At 42.4% G+C, this 22,494-nt stretch overlaps 1 protein-coding gene across 2 annotated transcripts in view; it reads right to left on the bottom strand.

The window, feature by feature from the left end:
- LOC134349062 (anosmin-1) overlaps positions 1–22,494 on the bottom strand; it is a 208,571-nt gene that overhangs the window by 8,140 nt on the left and 177,937 nt on the right. For both annotated transcript variants that reach the window (XM_063052918.1, XM_063052917.1), the window contains exons 9-11: positions 15,315–15,470; positions 3,379–3,473; positions 2,640–2,811 (exon numbers count right to left, since the gene is read on the bottom strand). In XM_063052918.1, the coding sequence (XP_062908988.1) occupies positions 2,640–2,811; positions 3,379–3,473; positions 15,315–15,470 (423 nt within the window). The remainder of the gene's footprint in view (positions 1–2,639; positions 2,812–3,378; positions 3,474–15,314; positions 15,471–22,494) is intronic.

Raw genomic sequence — 22,494 nt, 5'->3', positions numbered from 1 at the left:
AGCAGAATCAGAATCAGGATTAATATTACTGACGTATGCCTTGAAATTTGTTTTGCGGCAGCAATATTCAAAACTATAAATTACAGTTAAGAACTATATAAAAACTGAATTAAATAACACTGCAAAAATAGAGCAGAAGTATCAGGAATAGCTGAAAAACTCCATTGTATGGAGAGACCATGATTATTCTAATTATTCTCAGTGAATGTTGAGCAGAATTGATGAAGCTGTTCAGAATTCAATAGGACTTTGAAATAGAATCTGTTTCCATTAGAATGAGGGTCAATAAGCAGAGTTAAGATGATTGGCAGAAATTCCGCTAGTGGAAGATTTAGAAATAAATATTTGTGCAGCAATTTGCTGTGCTCTGGAATGTACCTTGTGAAATGGTGGTGAAAGCAGATTAAATATTAATATTCTCCCAGTAGGAGGAAGGAGAATAGTTTGAGTGATATAGTTTTCCAACCGCCAATATAGACAGGATGCATGTCAGTACAAGATTAATATTGACATCACGCAACACACCATCAACATTATTTTTGAAACAATTTCTCCTTCAACCATGCCTGTGACTTAAGAATGACAAGTAGTGTCTATACTATCCTTAGTCATGCTCTGAGATAGGTTTACTATGATAACAAACATCTTTTTATTTATTATCAGTTACTATGTATATATAGATTACAAGATGGAAAACTGCAGTATGCAGAGGAAAGGTCCCAACAAACCAATTGCATCATCCATTATGAATAAGGTTCAGGAAGGATCTGCTGCAATAATCTGCACAGGCCTGCATGAATCAAGGTTCTACCAGTTGTTAGTTTCTACTGTGTTTGCTGTTTCAAATACCAGTTTTTATTGAGACTGAAAATTTCCACCAGAAGTACATCTCCTGCTAGTTCCAGATGATATGCACAGAGAGGCATCAGAATGAGACTTTAATGAAGCCTGAGTTGCACATGGGCCTTCAAAGTGAAACATTACTAAATCCCACATAACCTTGTGCTACGGTCTACAAATTAAGGAAAATTTGCTACAGATAGTATTTGTAGTAGAGAAAAAAAATCCTTGGGGAAATTGTTATATATCAGTCTTATTTCTTGTTGAGCAAAATTTCATTTGTAAAGTTCAGAACAGATTTTCAATGTTTAATGGATCTTCATAAACAAAATGCTGGAGGAACTCAGCAGGCCAGGCAGTATCTATGGAAAAGAGTACAGTCGACATTTAGGGCCAAAATCCTTCAGCAGGACACAGGTGTGTGTTGCTCAGATTCCCAGCATCTGCAGATTTTCTCTTGTTTTTAATGGATCTTATTTATTTTAAGGAAATTTATAAAATACTTCTAACCCATCCTCATTTCTTAATTGATTGATGACACAACTACCCCCTCCCATCCCTCCCATCCCTCCCCTCCATCTTCCAGTAAGCTGGCCCCCGCACCCTCAGGATATCTCAGTCTCACAGCTAAAAATCAACCTGGAACATACTACCCGAGTGGATGGTGGAGGGAGCCTACCCTCACAACAGGTAACAAGTATCAATTCAATATTTGCATCACCAAGTTAGAAAAAGCTATGGCCCAAGCATGGGCAATTAGGATTGGTACAGATGGGATTCTTGATAGTTAACATAGATATGATGGTTTGAAGGACCTGATTCCATGTTGTATGACTCTAACTTATATTTGTTCTATGGCCACTGTTGAGACTATGTCTATCAATTTGTGAAAACTAATGATGCAAAATGGTTTTATTAAATTTTAATAGACCATATGATATAGCAGCAGAATTAGGCCATTTAGCCCATCGAGCATCCTCCACCATTTCCTCATGGTTGATCGATTTCTCTCCCATTTTATTGTGCTAATTGAATGATAAATTTTGTTCCGTATTATCAGGAACAATTCATCAAAGAGTGTTTTGGAATCTCATATGTCCAGTAAGAGAAGAGATGAGATTTAGGTTAAATATTTTATCTGACAGTCACCATCACCAACACTGCAGTAATCCCACAGTATTACCTGACAAGAGTGGGGCTTAAATCAATTGTCTGACTCAAGAGACAATGGTGATGTATTGAAACGTTCCATACTTTTTATGAAACCTATATATCCATTTTTCACGTCATTTTTGCCGTAAGCCTGCTTTCTCAGGTACTTTTATCTCTGTGACGCTACCACATAACTCAGCTAGAAGTTGTCTGAGGTTCTATAAATTCTAAACTTAGCAAAGCAATGCTGTGTTGATGTCAATTAAAAAAGTAAATCAGACAATGCTGCCAATTTACTTTTCCCCATACTTTGCTAAGTCTTAGCCCAATTTCTCTGTCAACTGTCTTCAACAAAACCATTTCATATAAACTAAGGTCAGGGAACAGGAAGCTCAAAGGTTCAGGAATTTCTTAAATTCAGGAATTTATGCTAACTAGAAATGGCTCTATTATTACCGAAGAAGGCTAGCAATTATTCCCATAAGCATTCAAATTCATAACTTTCTACTTGAAGTCTACGTTTTATACTGCACAGTCTTTGGGATGACTTACGTCTACTTGTCACATACGTGCCACTGAAACATTCTTGCAAATAGAATAGCATGCTTAATTAAAGAGTATAATTCCCTCCATGTGGCTGTACTCACCCCCATCACTGGGACAACTGCTATGTTTTGGACCTTTTCCTCGAAGAGATGAGCATGATGGTGTTGTGAAGATCACCGCTTCCGCTTTCCCCTGGCCCCTGGCCATCACTGGTTGGACCATAACTTTATATTTGCATGAGAAAATCAGTCCTGGGAGAATTACATAGTTTTCCTATGGAAAAAGATAGCATGAAATTTAACAAATTGAATTTGCCTTGTAATTATTTCTATGAGATGGACCATAATTGAATCTTAAAGGATTTTAACAACGGTAAAGAATTTGAGTTTTTTTTCATAAATCCATAAAGCTTCTGTCTTAAGAAATTGTATTGCTTTCTTTTGACATTCTGTGAGTTAAGTACAGTAGTATCAAACTTTTTTAAAATCTCTTTTACTCCATTACAATATTTATAACCTGACAGCAATCCATCTGCTTTTAAGAAATAGTCAACGTTTTGTTATGATACCATATCTGAAACAGCTCAAGGAATTAAATCGGACCCCCCTGCCCCCTTCTCTGCGTTATACCAGGGTGACTGCATGATAACTGTGATGAGCTCATGAAGGATTCCAGGTACCTGTCAGCAAGTCAATGCTTTAAGCAGCAAAAGAGAAAAAAAATCAGTCAACAGAACAATCAACTAAATTCTGATTGATGGTATTACTGTCACAGAAGCTCTTTAATTAAGTTCACAGGATCAAATTGCAAAAAATGGAAGTCAGAAACATTGGAACATACATGGGCTATGACTTTTCTGGAAATCTTTGTCTCGTTGTGCTTGCAAGACTCTGGCATCCATTGGACGAGGTATCGCTCTGCAATGCCACCAGGATCTAGGGACAATGTAATTCACATATTATCATCAGCCAATACTCTTGACAGAATTCACATTGCACTTAGTAATGCCAAGCATATTTTAATTAGATGTGTCAGGAAAGTTCAAGGATATAATTGCTCTGGTGTTGCCAAATATTTGGACAATTCTCTTTGTTTGGAACAACTGCAAACAAATCTATTCCTCTATCTCAAGATCATTTTGTCATAATTGCACTGAAAGCATGAAGATAAATATTGCAGACTTGTTCAGAATATTTCACCTGTGGCCATTTGGACTCATTATTGGCATAAAGACGGCTGAAGATTACTAATAATAACCTTAATGTGCTCAAAGATCACATTTGATTCTGCCCAATGATTTGGATTAATGGTTATATGGAAGTTAACAATACGTTTTACTGGAGTCATTGCAGGGATATGGTGTCCTAAAACTGAATAGCACTGCACAGGAAACCTGGACCATCCTGGGAGGAATGCACCAACCATTCATCTTAATATTAAGATGCTTTGCATTTGATATTTTGAAGTGTGTTCATTGCAAAATGTGGAAAGCAACTTTGGTTAACGATATCTATAACTATCGATTTACCAATGTGAATCTGGCAAGAGCAAAGGATGTTGGGAATGGCAAGGTTGAACACCCCTGGGAGCAGTGTGTGACAGGTAGCAGAGAATGAGTGCCAGGGACGGGAGGAATGTGGTGCAGATGCAGACACATCCGGTCCTGAGATACCGGGCAAGGTCATTTGGTTCCAAGCAATTTGTTTATTGATCAATACAGAATCTCTCTGGTGCTTCTCACTCCCTCCCCTCTCCCTTCTCATTTTCCCAACCTTGATTCCTTTCTCCCTGCCTCCTTCCCGCTCTCAGTCCACAATAGAAACCCATATCAGAATCAGGTTTATCATCACTCGCATATGTCATGATTTTTTTTTGCAGCAACAGCAGTACAGTCAATATCACTGGAAGACATCTCAAAGGCTTCATAAAAGGGTTATCATATAGAGTTTGACTCTGAGCCGTGTGTGGAGAATTTAGTGTAGATGGCTTGCTGACGGAGAGTGTTTAAAAGAAGAAAGAGATATGTATTGGAGACATCCAGAGTTGGGACTGAATGTGTTGGAAAAGGCATCCCAAATATCTTTCAGGGATTGGTTTATTTTATTTTCCATTAGGTTCCCTGTCACGTGTACCCTGCTTGAAAGGCTATAGCCTCCCCAGATATGAATCTTAGGCAAGTATGAGGGAGGAAGGAATGAATGAGAATAAGAGATCCTGTGCTTAGGCCGAGTGGAAAAGAGGTGAGAAACTGCAGAGTGTTCTATATCCAGAAGATGTTGGAGTAGCGGTGGGGGAATGAGGAATGCTGATATGAAGTAGGGACTGAACCATGGGGTAAATGGTCAAATGGGAGTTCTCAGTCGCAGAGTTGGTCCTTTGCATGGTCAAGGTGCCGGTTCAGATGGGGTTGGGCACCTATTGCATAGACGATGATTAAGTGGGGAGCTATCTTATGGTGGCGGTGGTCAGATGAAGATCAGCGGGTGTTATTGACGATGGCAGCAGATTAGGAGCAAACTGATGATGGTACAAGTCATTAAGGTGCTTGGAAGCAGGTACAGAGGAGATGTCAGGGGCAAGTTTTTTTATGCAGAGAGTGGTGAGTGCGTGGAATGGGCTGCCGGCCACGGTGGTAGAGGCAGATACGATGGGGTCTTTCAAGAGACTCCTAGACAGGTACATGGAGCTCAGAAAAATAGACTGATATGGGTAACCCTAGGTAATTTCTAAGGTAAGGACATGTTCCGCACAGCTTTGAGGGCTGAAGGGCCTGCATTGTGCTGTAGGTTTTCTATGTTTCTATATGGAATTGGGTGAGATACCTTGAGATGACACAACTGCACACTACTGAACATACAGACACTGCTGGACCTTAAAGGTAGCCGTCATATTGTCATAGAGGTCAAAGGGAGGTCAGAAGGCTACCTACTTATGGTGCTGTTCTATCTGATGGTCAACGGTGGAAGAGCGAATATATTTACTGGTTGGGTGTGTGAATATTATTCTTGATCAGTGGGAGATCATTCCTCCTTGCCTCTTTGTAACTGCCCAGTTTCCTGAGCCTTAAGAGGTCAGGTAGGAATATAGAATTGTTGAATTGAAGTCGAACAGCCTCATTGTTGCCCTTTCAGCATCAAGGGCCAATATCAGATAGAAATGGTCAGGGTTGAAGCAAATTCCGATTCTAACCTAAATTAGAGTAGATTAAAAGAATGACACAACATTGTGGGCCAAAGGGCCCATACTGTGATGTAATGTTTTATGTTCTATGTTCTAATAAACAGACATGATATTTTGGGCTGAGACCCTTCATCAGAACAGTCATTAAAACTATAGCCATGGATTCTGTGAACAATACACAGTCTTCCATTATTTTGTAACACTCTTGTAACAATTGACACTTGAACGCTATGGTGGTTCAAATTCATAAACAAAAATGTTTGAAGGGTATGCACCAGGTGCTTTCCAAATGCAGTACCAACATAAGGTAGAATAAGTTAAAGTTTTGGTATTCAGCGGCAAGTAAACACTTCATGCACTCCCAACTTTTACAACGTAGGAGGCTGAGGAATACATTATCTTTTTCAGAATGTGTGCAGCTCCAACAATATTCAAGAACCTCCGCACTAGCCAGGATCAAGTCGTGCAAGGTCAAACTCAATTCCCTGAAGTATTTTTGGAGCTAATCAGCACCAGCTAGGACAAACCATGAAAGCTAGGTGTTAACACTCTCTCCACCTGCCTAATTATTCACTCCAGTGCATCGTGGTTAGAACCTACAAGATATGCCACAGTAACTTGCCAGGTCTTCTGTGATCACCATACTCTCCACCAAAAGGGACCAAATCATCACCAATTACTGTCTCCTCTCCAAGTTACACACTATCCTCAAGCATTAGGGCCACCATGTTAGGGAGGTGCTATTGCAGAAGAATTAGAGACTTGCTGTTGTGCGTTGAAGACGGTACACACTGCAGGGTGTGCTGGTAGTAGAGAATTAGAATCAAGTTTATTATCACTGGCATGTGACGTGAAATTTGTTGACTTAGCAGCAGCAGTTCAATGCAATACATAGTCTAGCAGAGAGAGAGAAAAAATAATAATAAATAAAATAAAACATAATAATAAATAAACAAGTAAATCAATTACATATATTGAATAGATTATTTAAAAATGTGAGAAGACAGAACTACTTTTTTAAAAAGTGAGGTAGTATCCGAAGCTTCAAAGTCCATTTAGGAATCAATGGCAGCAGGGAAGAAGCTGTTCCTGAATCACTGAGTGTGTGCCTTCAGGCTTCTGTATCTCCTACCTGATGGTAACAGTGAGAAAAGGGCATGCCCTGGGTGCTGGAGGTCTTTAATAATGGACGCTACCTTTCTGAGACACCGCTCCCTAAAGATGTCCTGGGTACTTTGTAGGCTAGTGCCCAAGATGGAGCTGACTAGATTTTCAACCTTCTGCAGCTTCTTTCGATCCTGTGCAGTAGCCCCTCCATGCCAGACAGTGATGCAGCCTGTCAGAATGCTCCCCATGGTAAAACTATAGAAGTTTTTGAGTGTATTTGTTTTCAAACTCCTAATAAAGTATAGGCTCTGTCTTGCCTTCTTTATGACTACATCGATATGTTGGCACCAGGTTAGATCCTCAGAGATCTTGACATCCAGGAACTTGAAACTGCTCACTCTCTCCACTTCTGATCCCTCTATGAGGATTGGTATATGTTCCTTCGTCTCACCCTTCCTGAAGTCCACAATCAGCTCTTTCGTCTTACTGACGTTGAGTGCCAGGTTGTTGCTGCGGCACTATTCCACTAGTTGGCATATCTCACTCCTGTATGCCCTCTCATCACCACCTGAGATTCTACCAACAATGGTTGTATCGTCACCAAATTTGTAGATGGTATTTAGGCTGTGCCTAGCCACACAGTCATGTGTATACAGAGAGTAGAGCAGTGGGCTAAGCACACACTCCTGAGGTGTGCCAGTGTTGATCGTCAGCGAAGAGGATATGTTATCACCAATCCGCACAGACTGTGGTCTTCCGGTTAGGAAGTTGAGGATCCCATTACAGAGGGAGATACAGAGGCCCAGGTTCTGCAACTTCTCAATCAGGATTGTGGGAATGAGGGTATTAAATGCTGAGCTATAGTCGATGGACAGCATCCTGACATAGGTGTTTGTGTTGTCTAGGTGGTCTAAAGCCGTGTGAAGAGCCATGAAGACTGCATCTGCTGTTGACCAATTGTGATGACAGGCAAATTGCAATGGGTCTAGGTCCTTGCTGAGGCAGGAGTTCAGTCTAGTCATAACCAACCTCTGAAAGCATTTCATCACTGTCAATGAACATTTAAATTTGTGGATCAAGTGTGAGTCAAGGAGGCTGTTTTTTCTTGGATGGAATTCTAGCCTCTTCAATGTTGTTGGAGCTGCACTCCTCCAGACAAAGGAGAAGTATGTCATCACACTCCTGATTTGTGTTTTGCAGATGGTGGAAGGGCTGTGGGAGTCAGGAGATTAATCTCTTGCTACAGAATATTGTTTGCGGCAATTCCTGCAAAAAAAACTTCCTTTCTTCTAATTGCTTTTATTCTAAAGCTATAAACAACCTTTTGATGTGCTAAGTCTTTTATTGATTGAAGTTTCCGTGTTATTGACTGAGCTTCAAAAGATAGGTAAATGATTTGTAATATTCCCAGATGATCTCTTTCTAAGGGTGGGTTGATCTTGATGTCTGCAGGCTGAGGAATCTGTTGTCCTCTGCAACCAGTTATCAATCTGAACTGGGCAAAGATCACCAATGGGTACTCCAGCCCAGGGAAGTTGAGAGCTGATCCAAGCTCTACTTACACATACCACAGACTGAGCCAAAATCACTAGCACAATACCAGTCTATACAAAACATCTACCCAACTCTTTGGAGATAGGACGACAAGTGGAACAAGTCTTAGCTTGAACATTTTTTGGAAATGGTGATGTAGACAATCTGTGCGGATTAGTGATAACATATCCTCTTCGCTGATGATCAACACTGGCGCACCTCAGGGGTGTGTGCTTAGCCCACTGCTCTACTCTCTATATACACATGACTGTGTGGCTAGGCATAGCCTAAATACCATCTATAAATTTGCTGACGATACAACCATTGTTGGTAGAATTTCAGGCAGTGATGAGGGGACGTACAGGAGTGAGATATGCCAACTAGTGGAATAGTGCCGCAGCAACAGCCTGGCACTCAACGTCAGTAAGATGAAAGAGCTGATTGTGGACTTCAGGAAGGGTAAGACTAAGGAGCACATACCAATCCTCATAGAGGGATCAGAAGTGGAGAGAGTGAGCAGCTTCAAGTTCCTGGGTGCCAAGATCTCTGAGGACCTAACCTGGTCCCAACATATCAATGTAGTTATAAAGAAGGCAAGACAGTGGCTATACTTTATTAGGAGTTTGAAGGGATTTGTCATATCAACAAATACACTCAAAAACTTCTATAGATGTACCGTGGAAAGCATTCTGACAGGCTGCACCACTGTCTGGTATGGGGGGGTGGGGGACTACTGCACAGGACTGAAAGAAGCTGCAGAGGGTTGTAAATTTAGTCAGCTCCATCTTGGGTACTAGCCTACAAAGTACCCAGGACACCTTTAGGGAGCAGTATTTCCGAAAGGCAGCGTCCATTATTAAGGACCTCCAGCACCCAGGGTATGCCCTTTTCTCACTGTTACCATCAGGTAGGTGGATAGAAGCCTGAAGGCACACACTCAGTGATTCAGGAACAGCTTCTTCCCCTCTGCCATCCGATTCCTAAATGGACATTGAATCTTTGGACACTACCTCTCTTTTTTAAAAAATATACAGTATTACTGTTTTTGGACGCATTTTAATCTATTCAATAAACATAATTGATTTACTTGTTTATTTATTTATTTTTAAATTTTCTCTCTGCTAGATTATGTATTGCATTGAACTGCTGCTGCTAAGTTAACAAATTTCACGTCACATGCCGGTGATAGTAAACTTGATTCTGATTCTGTATTAAGTATCCAGTACCTTCCAGCTTTATAACATTGTGATGAGATAACATTAAAGGCAATAAGTTCTCCAAATAATATACACAGCCACTCATCAAAGATAAACAACAGAATACAATGGCAGCATATTAAAAGAAGGCTGAGTTGAATATTATAATATGGGAAATATTGAGAGACCATATTATATAAGCCAGCCAGTTACAACACTGCTGAGATGTTGAGGTTAATTACATACCCATTTTTTTGTTATGACAGCTGGACAATTATTTGTTCTAATCTCATATAACTGTTTATTAGATATTCCGGTGCAGGTGACTGTAATTGTGACTAAATGATGGAAAATTCCAATATGCTTTTGCCACAGAAGAGGATTGAAATACAGCTAACTACATGGTAGACCATCAATAAACTACTGTATATAAATACTGGGTGAACACGTCAACGGCAAGGATATCACGCATAGTTTCCCCTCCCTACGACCCATATCTAACTTGAAATGGATTATCATTTTATGTTGTTCTTTGGAATTACTCCCTTTCACTTTATGTTCTTAAGCTTTCTCCTGCCTCAAGAACTTACTACGTTAAAAACTCTCTGTTATCTGAATACTCTGCACAGTTTTCTAAGTTACTGAGAAGTAATCAATGGTCTGACAATGATTGAAATTGACGATAACAAACTAAAAAGTTATCAGAAACGATCAGATTTGTCTGAACAAGCTGGGCCACTAATACAGGTGTCACAACAGTGACGGCTCTGAGTAAGCACTTCATAGAATATTTTCCATTCCAGGTTTCCAATAATATTTATTCAAGATTATATAATCTATAAAATAACATATATCAGGTATACTTAAACTTTTCAGTGAAATACTGTACAATGGAAAGTAAACTGCAGACAGTATTGCTTTATGCCCTGCTTCAGGGGGTTGTTTTCTCCTTTGAGGCCCATATCAGAATTACAGAGCCATCGTGTCATACAACATGAAACAGACTTTTCAGCCAACCCTATACATCATTAATCCCGCTTAATACATAGCCTTCTAGTTTCATTTAAATACTTGTTAAGTATTGTAAGTTCACCTGCTTCTACCATCCACTAAAGCTGTGAGCACCAGGTTTCAACCAGCCTCTATGTAAAAAAACTTCTTCCATAAATCCTCTCTAAATCCCCCACTCCTGGACTTAAACCTACACTAAAAGGAAATGTTTCACATTACCTACTCTGTCTGTGCACCTCATAATTCTGAACATTTCAATCGGTTCAGCCTTCCCTTCTTCAAAGAAAACAAATCCAGCCTCCCTTCATTAATGAAACACTCCAGCCCAGACAGCTTTTCCATGAATTCCTGTGGCCACTCCAGTGCAGTCGTGCAACCGAGGTAGAGCGGCGTTAATACAGCTAGGGCATCGGAGTTCGACGCTGTCTTTAAGAAGTTTGCACGTCCTTCCCGTGAGCGCATGGATTTCCTCCGGACACTCCAGTTCCCTCCCACATTCCAGAGGCATACCGGTTAGTAGGTTCACTGGTCATTGTAAGTTGTCCTGTGATTAGGGATAAATAGGTGGGTTGCTGGGCAGAGCAGTTCGTTGGGCCAGCACAGCCTATTCTGCACTGTTTCTCTAAATTTCTATGGAGTGGCACCCAGAAGTGTAATCAGTACTCCAGCTGTGGTGTAACTAAGGTTGCATACAGTTGTACCCTGACCTGCCTTCTCTTATATTCTATGCTGTCATGTATCCTATTTGCCTTCTTAACCCTTACCCTTTATCCAATTGCCCATGTCCCTTGACAGCTGTGGTTCCTTAGACTTGTCAACCTCACCTTTCATCATTAAACTAACACATTGACTCTGAACTTCCATTATTTCATCAAGTCCTAGAGTGCAGCAACGTTTCAGAAGAGTTGAAGCTGCACAACACAATACTGAGCCCTTTGAACTGCTACGTCCATGCCAACCTTTTTGCTCATCTACACTAATCCCATTTGCCTGCGTTAGAACCATATTCTTTAATGCCTTCCCCATTTAAGTGCCTATCTAAATGCTTCTTAATCATTGTGATCATATCTGATTCCACCACCTCCTCAGCCAGCATGTTCCAGATATCAATCACTCCCTATGTAAAAAAAGCTTACCCCTTAGATACTCCTTAAAGTGTTTTCTCTCACCTTAAACCTATGTGCTCTTGGTTTTGATACCCCTACCATGGAAGAACACTTTGACTATCCACCCATGCCTCCCACAGTCTAAGATAATTTAATTCTGAATCCTCCCAATAGTTGCCTATAAACTTCCTGAAGGAAGCTGCTCCCAGTCCATATTGACAGGTCATCAGCTCCCCCCACCCCCACCCCCAAGTTCTGGACCCTAATTTCCAATATATCTTTGTCCTTCTCCAACAACAACCTTAACACGTACAGAGCCATGGTCTCCAAAATGTTCTCCCACTGATTCTTCCTCCATTTAACTATTTATGCTAATATCATTAGATTAGATTATGAGGACACGCAGTCCTCTTTTATTGTCATTCAGTAATGCATGCATTAAGAAATGATACAATGTTCCTCCAGAATCCCTTCTCTAGTCATTCCTAAAGCTCTCCCGGACTCTCTTTAAAAACTCCCTTCTATACCTTTCACAATGAAGCATTCCCACTTAATATGTTGAAATATTCACTTCTATAAATCATATTACTAAGTAATATGACTAATCGTAATTATAATTCTATTATTCATAAAACTCTGGGAATTGTCCATAATATGTTCCTTTATCTCCTGCTAACTATTATGAGATCTGTACTATACCCCAGCAAAGTAATTGCAATTTTTTTGTTCCCAAGTCCTACCCATGTCCTGCCCCATTACCACAGTAATAGATTCCTTAACCAATATTGCAATTCCAGGTCTTCTTTTGTAAGTCTGCCCTCCCATCTCCTATCCCACATGAAGATTCTATACTCTGGAATTTGCCAGTCTGGCTGTTCTTTCAACTACTGTATGACTTTTTAAATGCCACAAATAACGTATGTTAATTATGGTATTTGGTTCTTCAACCTTACTTGGCAGACTCCTTGTGATAAAATATATCCCATCCAGCCTTCGATTTGAATTGGTCGGCAGACAAATGAATGTCCTAACCTGCATTGAGAACTATTGTCCCTTGCATCAGAGCAGCACCCCTTACTATTCAGTGTCACCTTATTATTTCCCATTATGCCCCTGTGATCTCTCTATACTTTATGTGCTGTTAGCTTTGTTATAAATAGCTTTGTCCTGTCCAAGGCCGGAAGAAGCTGCAGAAGATCGTGAACACAGCCCAGCACATCACACAAACCAACCTTCCGTCCTTGGACTCACTTTACACCGCATGCTGTTGAGCAGTGCTGCCAGGATAATCAAGGACACGACCAACCCAGCCAACATACTTTTCGTCCCTCTTCCCTCCGGGAGAAGGCTCAGGAGCTTGAAGACTCATATGGCCAGATTTGGGAACAGCTTCTTTCCAACTGTGATAAGACTGCTGAACGGATCCTGACCCAGATCTGGGCCGTACCCTCCAAATATCCGGACCTGCCTCTCGGTTTTTTTGCACTACCTTACTTACCCTTTTCTATTTCCTATTTATGATTTATAATTTAAATTTTTAACATTTACTATCGATTTGTTCTCCAGGGAGCATGAAGTGCAGAATCAAATATCACTGTGATGATTGTACTTTCTAGTATCAATTGTTTGGCAACTATAAAGTATAATTACTGGGACTTGAGGGTGTTCATAATGAACTACAGCCAGAAGGACAGCCCTATCCTATCAGAGCTACGGACATACATTTGGCTCCATACCTGTTATAATTCATGTGGGAACACCTAGCCTATAATTGGATAGGATTGGGTCATTTCTCACCTCCTTATCTATAAATGATATTTTAATTTATGCTCCTCCACTCCTTTAGGATTACCCCTTTAAAACCCACCTCAGGCTTTTCATTACATGTTCTGAAATTCAGTCTGGTGTCAGACTCCATCTACATAAATGACTTGGTACATTTTGTAGACTGAGAATGTCAGATAAAGATAAAGGATCTTTTAAAGATAAGCTTTATTTGTCACATGTACATCAAAGCATGCAATGAAATGCATCATTTGCATCAAATCAGGGAGAACTGCTCTGGGCAGCCTGCAAGTCTCCCCACGCTACGGGCACCAACATAGCATGCCCACAACTCAGTGATATTAACCGCATGTCTTGTGGGAAGAAACTGGAGCACCCGGAGGAAACCAATATGGTCACGGGAAGAATAAACTAGCTTCTTACAGACAGCAGCAGGAACTGAACCTCAGCTAGCGCTATAATAGTGTTACACTAACCGTTACACAACCGTGCGGCTCTAGATAGAACCTGTTGCTGTTTCCGTGCTTGAAGCTGGAATGAAACTATCCAAGCTCATTCTAAGTCCAGCCTTTGTGCCAAGGAAAGCTTTCCTGCAGGATTCAAATCCATAGCTCGCGGGTGGAAAGCTAGGGTGCTTATCAGCAAGTCATATCGACATTACACTTGTAATTCTGTAAAGAGCAAGTGTTAAGGAGGTGTAAAGGATAACATGCCAATGTTTTATGGAAAAGTTTGACAGAGTTTGACAACAGTATTAATTTCTAGGTGTACTGCTGGACATGGCTTGTACTGGCTGGTTACTTGATTTTATTTATTGTTTATTTATTTTATTTGTTGTTTTATAGCATTGAGTACGAGAGTTGCAAACTCATTTTCACTGTATTGGTGCATGACAAATTGTACTATGCAATGACAATAAAGATATTTCATCATTTAACTCTCCCCTTCCAATTATAGCTAATAGATCTGATGTTTAAATATTACACTGAGTAATCCTAAACAGGACTTTGGGGGAGGGGAAATACAATCAGGTACCATGAAAATCAGTGTCCCAAGTTAAAGCAGAGTTCTGCTCCTGAGAACTCTTTGTAACCAAACCTTTGAAGTTGAAAAATGAACAAAAACAGTGTTTGGCAGAGCATCAGAGAAACAGACTCGATTCAGAGTGAGCAAGCGCGGTTCGAGCTGCCGGCTTCACTGCTCAGCGAGCGAGTCTGCTCACCACGGCCAGGTGCGCTGGGTTCAACCCAGCTACTGATTGTGGAGGGGAAGATTGGAGGGTGGGGGGGGGCGGTGATGGAGAGGGGAGGAGCGGAAGATGGTGTATGGAAATTCCCATTCTCATCCAGCAGAAGATGCCTGCAGCTCCGCATCAGCCGGCAAATCTATCCCCATCAACGTGCAGGTCTCCCAAACCCTCGCTCACGTGTACAGCTTGTCAACAAGCTGGGTGGCATAATACGGGGAGGATCTTTCACATTTGATGCTCCTTATTTTTGGAAACTTCAATTTAAGAAAACGGCTTTTTTTGAGATTTTAAATGCATTCAGCTCTCCATAAGTTTTATCAATAATGGGAAACAGAATATCAGGTTTTGAAACCCTGCCTGTTCCATTAATGCACAGATATATTGTTTGAACATTAGCAAAATAGGAATAAAAATAAAAATACAGGCATTAACAAGTACCATCAGTATCAAGTTCCACCAGTCAAATTTTATTAGATAAACACTAATGTCTAAGTTGCAAGCATACCAAGTTTCTCTTACCCCCTTCCCAATATCTCCTGAAAGTAAACATGTATCAGTTTTACAGTACTTCATCTTGAAGATATAGATCATAGAGTGAGTAACACATACCTTCCATTTTCTTCCAGTAGACTTTAACCTGAAGCTGATTGTCCTGATAGAAAGGGGCCCCGACATCAATGAGACGCATAGTTCTTTTCCCGTGAGATGATGGGAGGGCATTGACAACACCAGGTCTGGATTTTGTTGTTGAAGCTGAAAGGTCTCCTTTGAAGAAATAATGTCAACTTTAAGGCGACTACTTCAAAATAATGCGTCTAGTCTAGAGCAACTGATGGATTACCCCATCGAAGTGCAAGCCCCATTCATTTATTTAGACTTAGTTAGAATGTCCCCAAATCCACCAGAGAATGAAGGTAATGATCTACTTATTGTTATTATTAAACCATTAAACTCACTGCATTACACTGCTGTTGTCACCTGAGCAATAGCACTTTAAAATATTAGACTCCCATCAGCCTAATTTTATTAGACCAATACAGGATACTCCATCCCTCCAGTACCTCTTGAATCACCTCAAATAACTTTATACCCCAGTATATATAGGGACTGGGGTGCAAAGTGTTACACATGTAACAGATTTTTGTTGGTTTACAGACTCCCCAACAACCTGTCATTTCTGTGGGTGTGGGGAGAGAGTGTATCATGTGTATATGGAACGTGAGAGGTTACAGTCTCTGTTTGAATATCTGAAGGGCCTGTTCCTCAAACTTTGGCTGCACTTTAGCCCAGGCTCCTGATCTTCAGCAACCCTAGTGCAGAGGGGGGAGGTGGATGGGTCAGTTGAGTGATCTTCCTGGTCACATTGCTCCTGACCTGGCCAAGATGGCCACTCTGCCTGAGCTGATTACCTGCCTCTCTTGCAGGATTAAGCCCAGGCCCATGTGTCCCTGGAGAATGAGCAGATGGTATCCATGGGTAGAATGGGGGTTTTCTGGGATCAGTGGATGCCTCAGAGGCTCAAGTGTGCTTTGAATAGAGATTACTGTTTATATTTTGCAATTATTGACTGCAAGTAATGTGAATTGTGGAAATACTATAGCACTGTCATGATGTGATGCTTCAATCACTCAATAAACCTCCTTTTGGAAAAGGACTCACTTTCAAGGAATCTCAATCTCATGTTCTCGATAGATATTGCTTATTTGTTTATTATTATTACTTCTCCTTTTTGTATTTGCACAGTTTGTTATCTCCTGCACTCTGACTGAATGCCCTAGTTGGGCAGTCCTTCATTGATTTTGCTATGGTTATTATTCTATAGAGTTATTGTATGCCCACAAAAAATCTCCGGGTTGTATATGGTGACATATATGCACTTTGATAATAAATTTACCTTGAACATTTACTTTAGAAAGAAAATGTATCTATAGGGCAATACTAACTGACTACCATTCTGGCAGTAGCTGCAATACACTTGTATTTTTGTTCTAATTTCAACCAGACTTAAAGTTAAAAAGGATCTAGTGTTTCCCTGGCGTATATGATGCATAAATTCTTCCTGGGATTCCAGCCAGGTACAGGTATCAATTTTAACCGACGTTTCAATAACAAACTCCAGCATCTTCATCAAAGTTGCTGGTGAAGAGGTGCAGTCGACGTTTCAGGCCGAGACCCTTCGTCAGGACTAACTGAAGGAAGAGTGAGTAAGGGATTTGAAAGTGGGAGGGGGAGGGGGAGATGCAAAATGATAGGAGAAGACAGGAGGGGGAGGGATAGAGCCAAGAGCTGGACAGGTGATAGGCAAAAGGGGACACAAGAGGATCATGGGACAGGAGGTCCGGGAAGAAAGACAAGGGGGGGGGGCCAGAGGATGGGCAAGAGGTATATTCAGAGGGACAGAGGGAGAAAAAGGAGAGTGAGAGAAAGAATGTATGCATAAAAATGAGTAACAGATGGGGTACGAGGGGGAGGTGGGGCCTTAGCGGAAGTTAGAGAAGTCGATGTTCATGCCATCAGGTTGGAGGCTACCCAGACGGAATATAAGGTGTTGTTCCTCCAACCTGAGTGTGGCTTCATCTTTACAGTAGAGGAGGCCATGGATAGACATGTCAGAATGGGAATGGGATGTGGAATTAAAATGTGTGGCCACTGGGAGATCCTGCTTTCTCTGGTGGACAGAGCGTAGATGTTCAGCAAAGCGGTCTCCCAGTCTGTGTCGGGTCTCGCCAATATATAAAAGGCCACATCGGGAGCACCGGACGCAGTATATCACCCCAGTCGACTCACAGGTGAAGTGTTGCCTCACCTGGAAGGACTGTTTGGGGCCCTGAATGGTGGTAAGGGAGGAAGTGTAAGGGCATGTGTAGCACTTGTTCCGCTTACACGGATAAGTGCCAGGAGGGAGATCAATGGGGAGGGATGGGGGGGACGAATGGACAAGGGAGTTGTGTAGGGAGCAATCCCTGCGGAATGCGGGGGGGGTGGAGGGGGGGAGGGAAAGATGTGCTTAGTGGTGGGATCCCGTTGGAGGTGGCGGAAGTTACGGAGAATAATATGTTGGACCCGGAGGCTGGTGGGGTGGTAGGTGAGGACCAGGGGAACCCTATTCCTAGTGGGGTGGCGGGAGGATGGAGTGAGAGCAGATGTACGTGAAATGGGGGAGATGCGTTTAAGAGCAGAGTTGATAGTGGAGGAAGGGAAGCTCCTTTCTTTAAAAAAGGAAGACATCTCCCTCGTCCTGGAATGAAAAGCCTCATCCTGAGAGCAGATGCGGCGGAGATGGAGGAATTGCGAGAAGGGGATGGCGTTTTTGCAAGAGACAGGGTGAGAAGAGGAATAGTCCAGATAGCTGTGAGAGTCAGTAGGCTTATAGTAGACATCAGTGGATAAGCTGTCTCCAGAGACAGAGACAGAAAGATCTAGAAAGGGGAGGGATGTGTCGGAAATGGACCAGGTAAACTTGAGGGCAGGGTGAAAGTTGGAGGCAAAGTTAATAAAGTCAACGAGTTCTGCATGCATGCAGGAAGCAGCGCCAATGCAGTCGTCGATGTAGCGAAGGAAAAGTGGGGGACAGATACCAGAATAGGCACGGAACATAGATTGTTCCACAAACCCAACAAAAAGGCAGGCATAGCTAGGACCCATACGGGTGCCCATAGCTACACCTTTAGTTTGGAGGAAGTGGGAGGAGCCAAAGGAGAAATTATTAAGAGTAAGGTCTAATTCCACTAGACGGAGCAGAGTGGTGGTAGAGGGGAACTGATTAGGTCTGGAATCCAAAAAGAAGCGTAGAGCTTTGAGACCTTCCTGATGGGGGATGGAAGTATATAGGGACTGGACATCCATGGTGAAAATAAAGCGGTGGGGGCCAGGGAACTTAAAATCATCGAAAAGTTTAAGAGCGTGAGAAGTGTCACGAACATAGGTCGGAAGGGATTGAACAAGGGGTGATAAAACTGTGTCGAGCTATGCAGAAACGAATTCGGTGGGGCAGGAGCAAGCTGAGACAATAGGTCGGCCAGGACAGGCAGGTTTGTGGATCTTGGGTAGGAGGTAGAAACGGGAAGTGCGGGGTGTGGGAACTACAAGGTTGGTAACAGTGGATGGGAGATCCCCTGAGCGGATAAAGTCAGTGATGGTGTGGGAGACAATGGCCTGGTGCTCCTTAGTGGGGTCACGGTCGAGGGGTAAATAAGAGGAGGTATCCGTGAGTTGTCACTGTGCCTCGGCAAGGTAGAGGTCAGTACGCCAGACTGCAACAGCACCCCCCTTATCGGTGGGTTTAATAATAAGGTTAGGATTAGTGCGGAGGGAGTGGAGAGCAGAGCGTTCCGAAGGAGTGAGGTTGGAATGGGGACAAGGTGCGGTGAAGTCGAGACGGTTGATGTCCCGTCGGCAGTTAGCAATAAAGAGATCCAGAGCAGGCAGAAGACCAGAGTGGGGTGTCCATGAAGAAGAGGAGGGTTGAAGACAGGAGAAGGGGTCATCGGTGGGGGTGGAAGAGTCCTTGCCGAAGAAGTAGGCTCGGAGACGGAGACGGCGGAAGAAAAGTTCCGCATCATGGCGAACACGGAACTCGCTGAGGTGTTGGCGAAGGGGGACAAACGTGAGGCCCTTACTGAGAACAGAGCGTTCTGCCTCCGACAGTTGAAGGTCGGAGGGGATGGTAAAGACCCGGCACGGATGAGAGCTGGGATCAGAGGGGGGAGGGGGGAGGCTGGGGGTGTCAATGGAGAGGGGAGGGTTGGGGTGAGAGGAAGATGAAGCCTCTGAGGGCCGAGGAGTTGACGGTGGGATCTGAGGGAGACGGGATTGCAGAGTATTGGTGGGGGAAGGGGAGACGGGAGTCACAACAGCAGCACATAAAGACCCGGCCTGGAGTTCAAGGCTGGAGTCGCAGTTGGTGGTTGCGCAATCCCTGTGAAGGTGTCCATGGTCGTTGCTGGAGTCCGGGTTTTGAATATGTCCTGAGGTGTTGGAGCCGCCGAGATCAATGGCAGGGGACACAATCTGAAGTTCATGCCTGCTAGTGTCGGGGCCGGCAGGCTCTGGAGTCCGTAGATGTAGAATCTTGCAATCTTTGCCTAACATGACAAAGTCAAAAAAACGGCGATTGCAGGCGTGATTCCGACGGAGGATGAAATAACGGGTAGGACCATTACAGACGGCGAAGAAAGTGTCCCGAAGGTGTGGAAGGGTCTGGGATAGGGACACCAAGTACCTCCTCATGGCGGAGAGAGTCGCCTTTGATGTTTGATGTGTGTTGCTTGAATTTCCAGCATCTGCAGAATTCCTGTTGTCCAGCATCTTCATCAGGGATAATGCCTAGGCACTTCTAGCCCAGTGGTACATATTGTATCGTCAACTCCCATCGTCCGTCCCTCCTGACTGGTCAGTCCTCAACCAATCAGGTTTCCGCTGTCCCACCTTGTTTAAAATAATATTCCAATTCTTAGTTAGACTGAGACCTTCGTATATATTGAGTATATACCACCAGGCTAGACGTGTCTAAGCATCATTTCTAATGAAGATGGCAGAGTTTGTCATCGAAATGTCAGTTAAATTCAACACCTGTACCCGGCTGAATGCCCCAGAAGAGTTTATGAGGCTGAAAGTTATACAACAATAAGAACAGAAGAAAAAAGGTGGTAGTAGAAAATGGGTAGGCCACTCAGTCCTTCCCCTGCTACTCAATATGATCATGGCTGATCTAACTTCAGCCCCATCACCTCTTCTGTGGCCACATAGCCCTGAATCCTTTGGATTTTCATCCAAAAATGAAACTTGTTCCTCTTTAAATACCTCCAATAATCTAACCTCCATAAGCCTTCAGGATAAATACCATGCCACCAGTTCAGCTTTATCAAAAGTCCAACATAAACTTAGAGGTGTACAGATGATAAGAGGCAAAGATTGAGTGGACAGCCAAAGACTTTTTTCCCAGGGCAGAAATGGCTAGTACAAGGGGGCATAATTTTAACAAGATTGGAGGAAAGTATGGGGGGATGGTGTCAGAGGTACGTTTTTTTACACATAGAGTGGCGGGTGCAAAACCCTCTGCCCAGGTGATGGCTGAGGCAGATACATTAGGGACATTTAAGCAGCTCTCAGATAAGCACATGGATGATAGGAAAAAAGAGAGCTATGTAGGAGAGAAGGGTTAGATTGATCTTAGAGTAGGTTATAAGTTCCACATGATATCATGTACTGTAATGTTCCATGTTCTAAGCAAAGCAGCCCACTCACAGAAGAACATTACACAGTACATTATTACTTATGAATTATGAATTATTACAGAGTGCAGAGATTGGGCATGTAAATTGGCAGGCATTATCTGTATATCAATACTTGCCACCACTCAGGACATTGTCAACTTGAATTAGAATGACTTCAGTCAGGAGATTTGGACTGGTAAATCTAAACAAGCTATACTTGTATCAGGGCCACATGCAAGTGGTAATCTTGTCCAGCTCACCACTAACAGAGACCTAGTATTCTGCAAGTCCAATCGTCCCTCCAAACTGGTTTAACCTTTCAGGCCAATACAAAAATGCAATGTTCCACAGTAGTAACTACACTTTGATTAACAAATTAAAACCTGTCCATTTGCTCCATGTATCCCAAATTTAAGCTCAATAGCAGTTCAGTACAAATGGATTTCACTATAAACTGGTAAGTAAATTTGTGGCAAATTTTTGTTAAATTACACAAATGCTGCCTGTATTCAAGGTTATACATATTGCTTTATGGACTAGAAAGCTGATTTAAGGCATATTATCATACCTTTAGCCAATCACTCTTATTAGTACACAGCGCTTGAATGCTTGCTGCCAATGAAGTCAATACTTCATTTAGTTATGTATACTTTTTCTGGCTCTATTCATTATTAACTCGTGACCCGCACGAAATAAGGTCACCATGGATCAATAAGGACACCATGGGACAATGTGAAAGAGGTCACTCTATTGTGTTCACTGTTATACTAACTTCTGACAGTGAATCGTAACGAATGCAGTGGTTCTCAGCCAGTGAATGTGCCGCACTGAAGTGTGATATCATTCAGGTTTGTAATACATCTTCTTCAAAAAAGGTAGTAGGGATAGTCCGGGTAATTATAGACCAGTGAGCCTTACGTCTGTGGTGGGAAAGCTGTTGGAAAAGATTCTTAGAGATAGGATCTCTGGGCATTTAGAGAATCATGGTCTGATCAGGGACAGTCAGCATGGCTTTATGAAGGGCAGATCGTGTTTAACAAGCCTGATAGAGTTCTTTGAGGAGGTGACCAGGCATATAGATGAGGGTAGTGCGGTGGATATGATCTATATGGATTTTAGTAAGGCATTTGACAAGGTTCCACACGGTAGGCTTATTCAGAAAGTCAGAAGTTGTGGAATCCAGGGAAGTTTGGCCAGGTGGATTCAGAATTGGCTTGCCTGCAGAAGGCAGAGGGTCATGGTGGAGGGAGTACATTCAGATTGGAGGATTGTGACTAGTGGTGTCCCACAAGGATCTGTTCTGGGACCTCTACTTTTCGTGATTTTTATTAATGACCTGGATATGGGGGTAGAAGGCTGAGATGACACAAAGGTTGGCGGTGTTGTAGATAGTGTAGAGGATTGTCAAAGATTGCAGAGAGACATTGATAGGATGCAGAAGTCGGCTGTAAAGTGGCAGATGGAGTTCAACCCTGAAAAGTGTGAGGTGGTACACTTTGGAAGGACAGACTCCAAGGCAGAGTACAAAGTAAATGGCAGGATACTTGGTAGTGTGGAGGAGCCGAGGGATCTGG

This window comes from Mobula hypostoma, chromosome 7 (assembly GCF_963921235.1).
Source record: "Mobula hypostoma chromosome 7, sMobHyp1.1, whole genome shotgun sequence".
Classification (NCBI taxonomy): domain Eukaryota; kingdom Metazoa; phylum Chordata; class Chondrichthyes; order Myliobatiformes; family Myliobatidae; genus Mobula; species Mobula hypostoma.
This window is presented reverse-complemented; position numbering and strand designations above follow the sequence as displayed.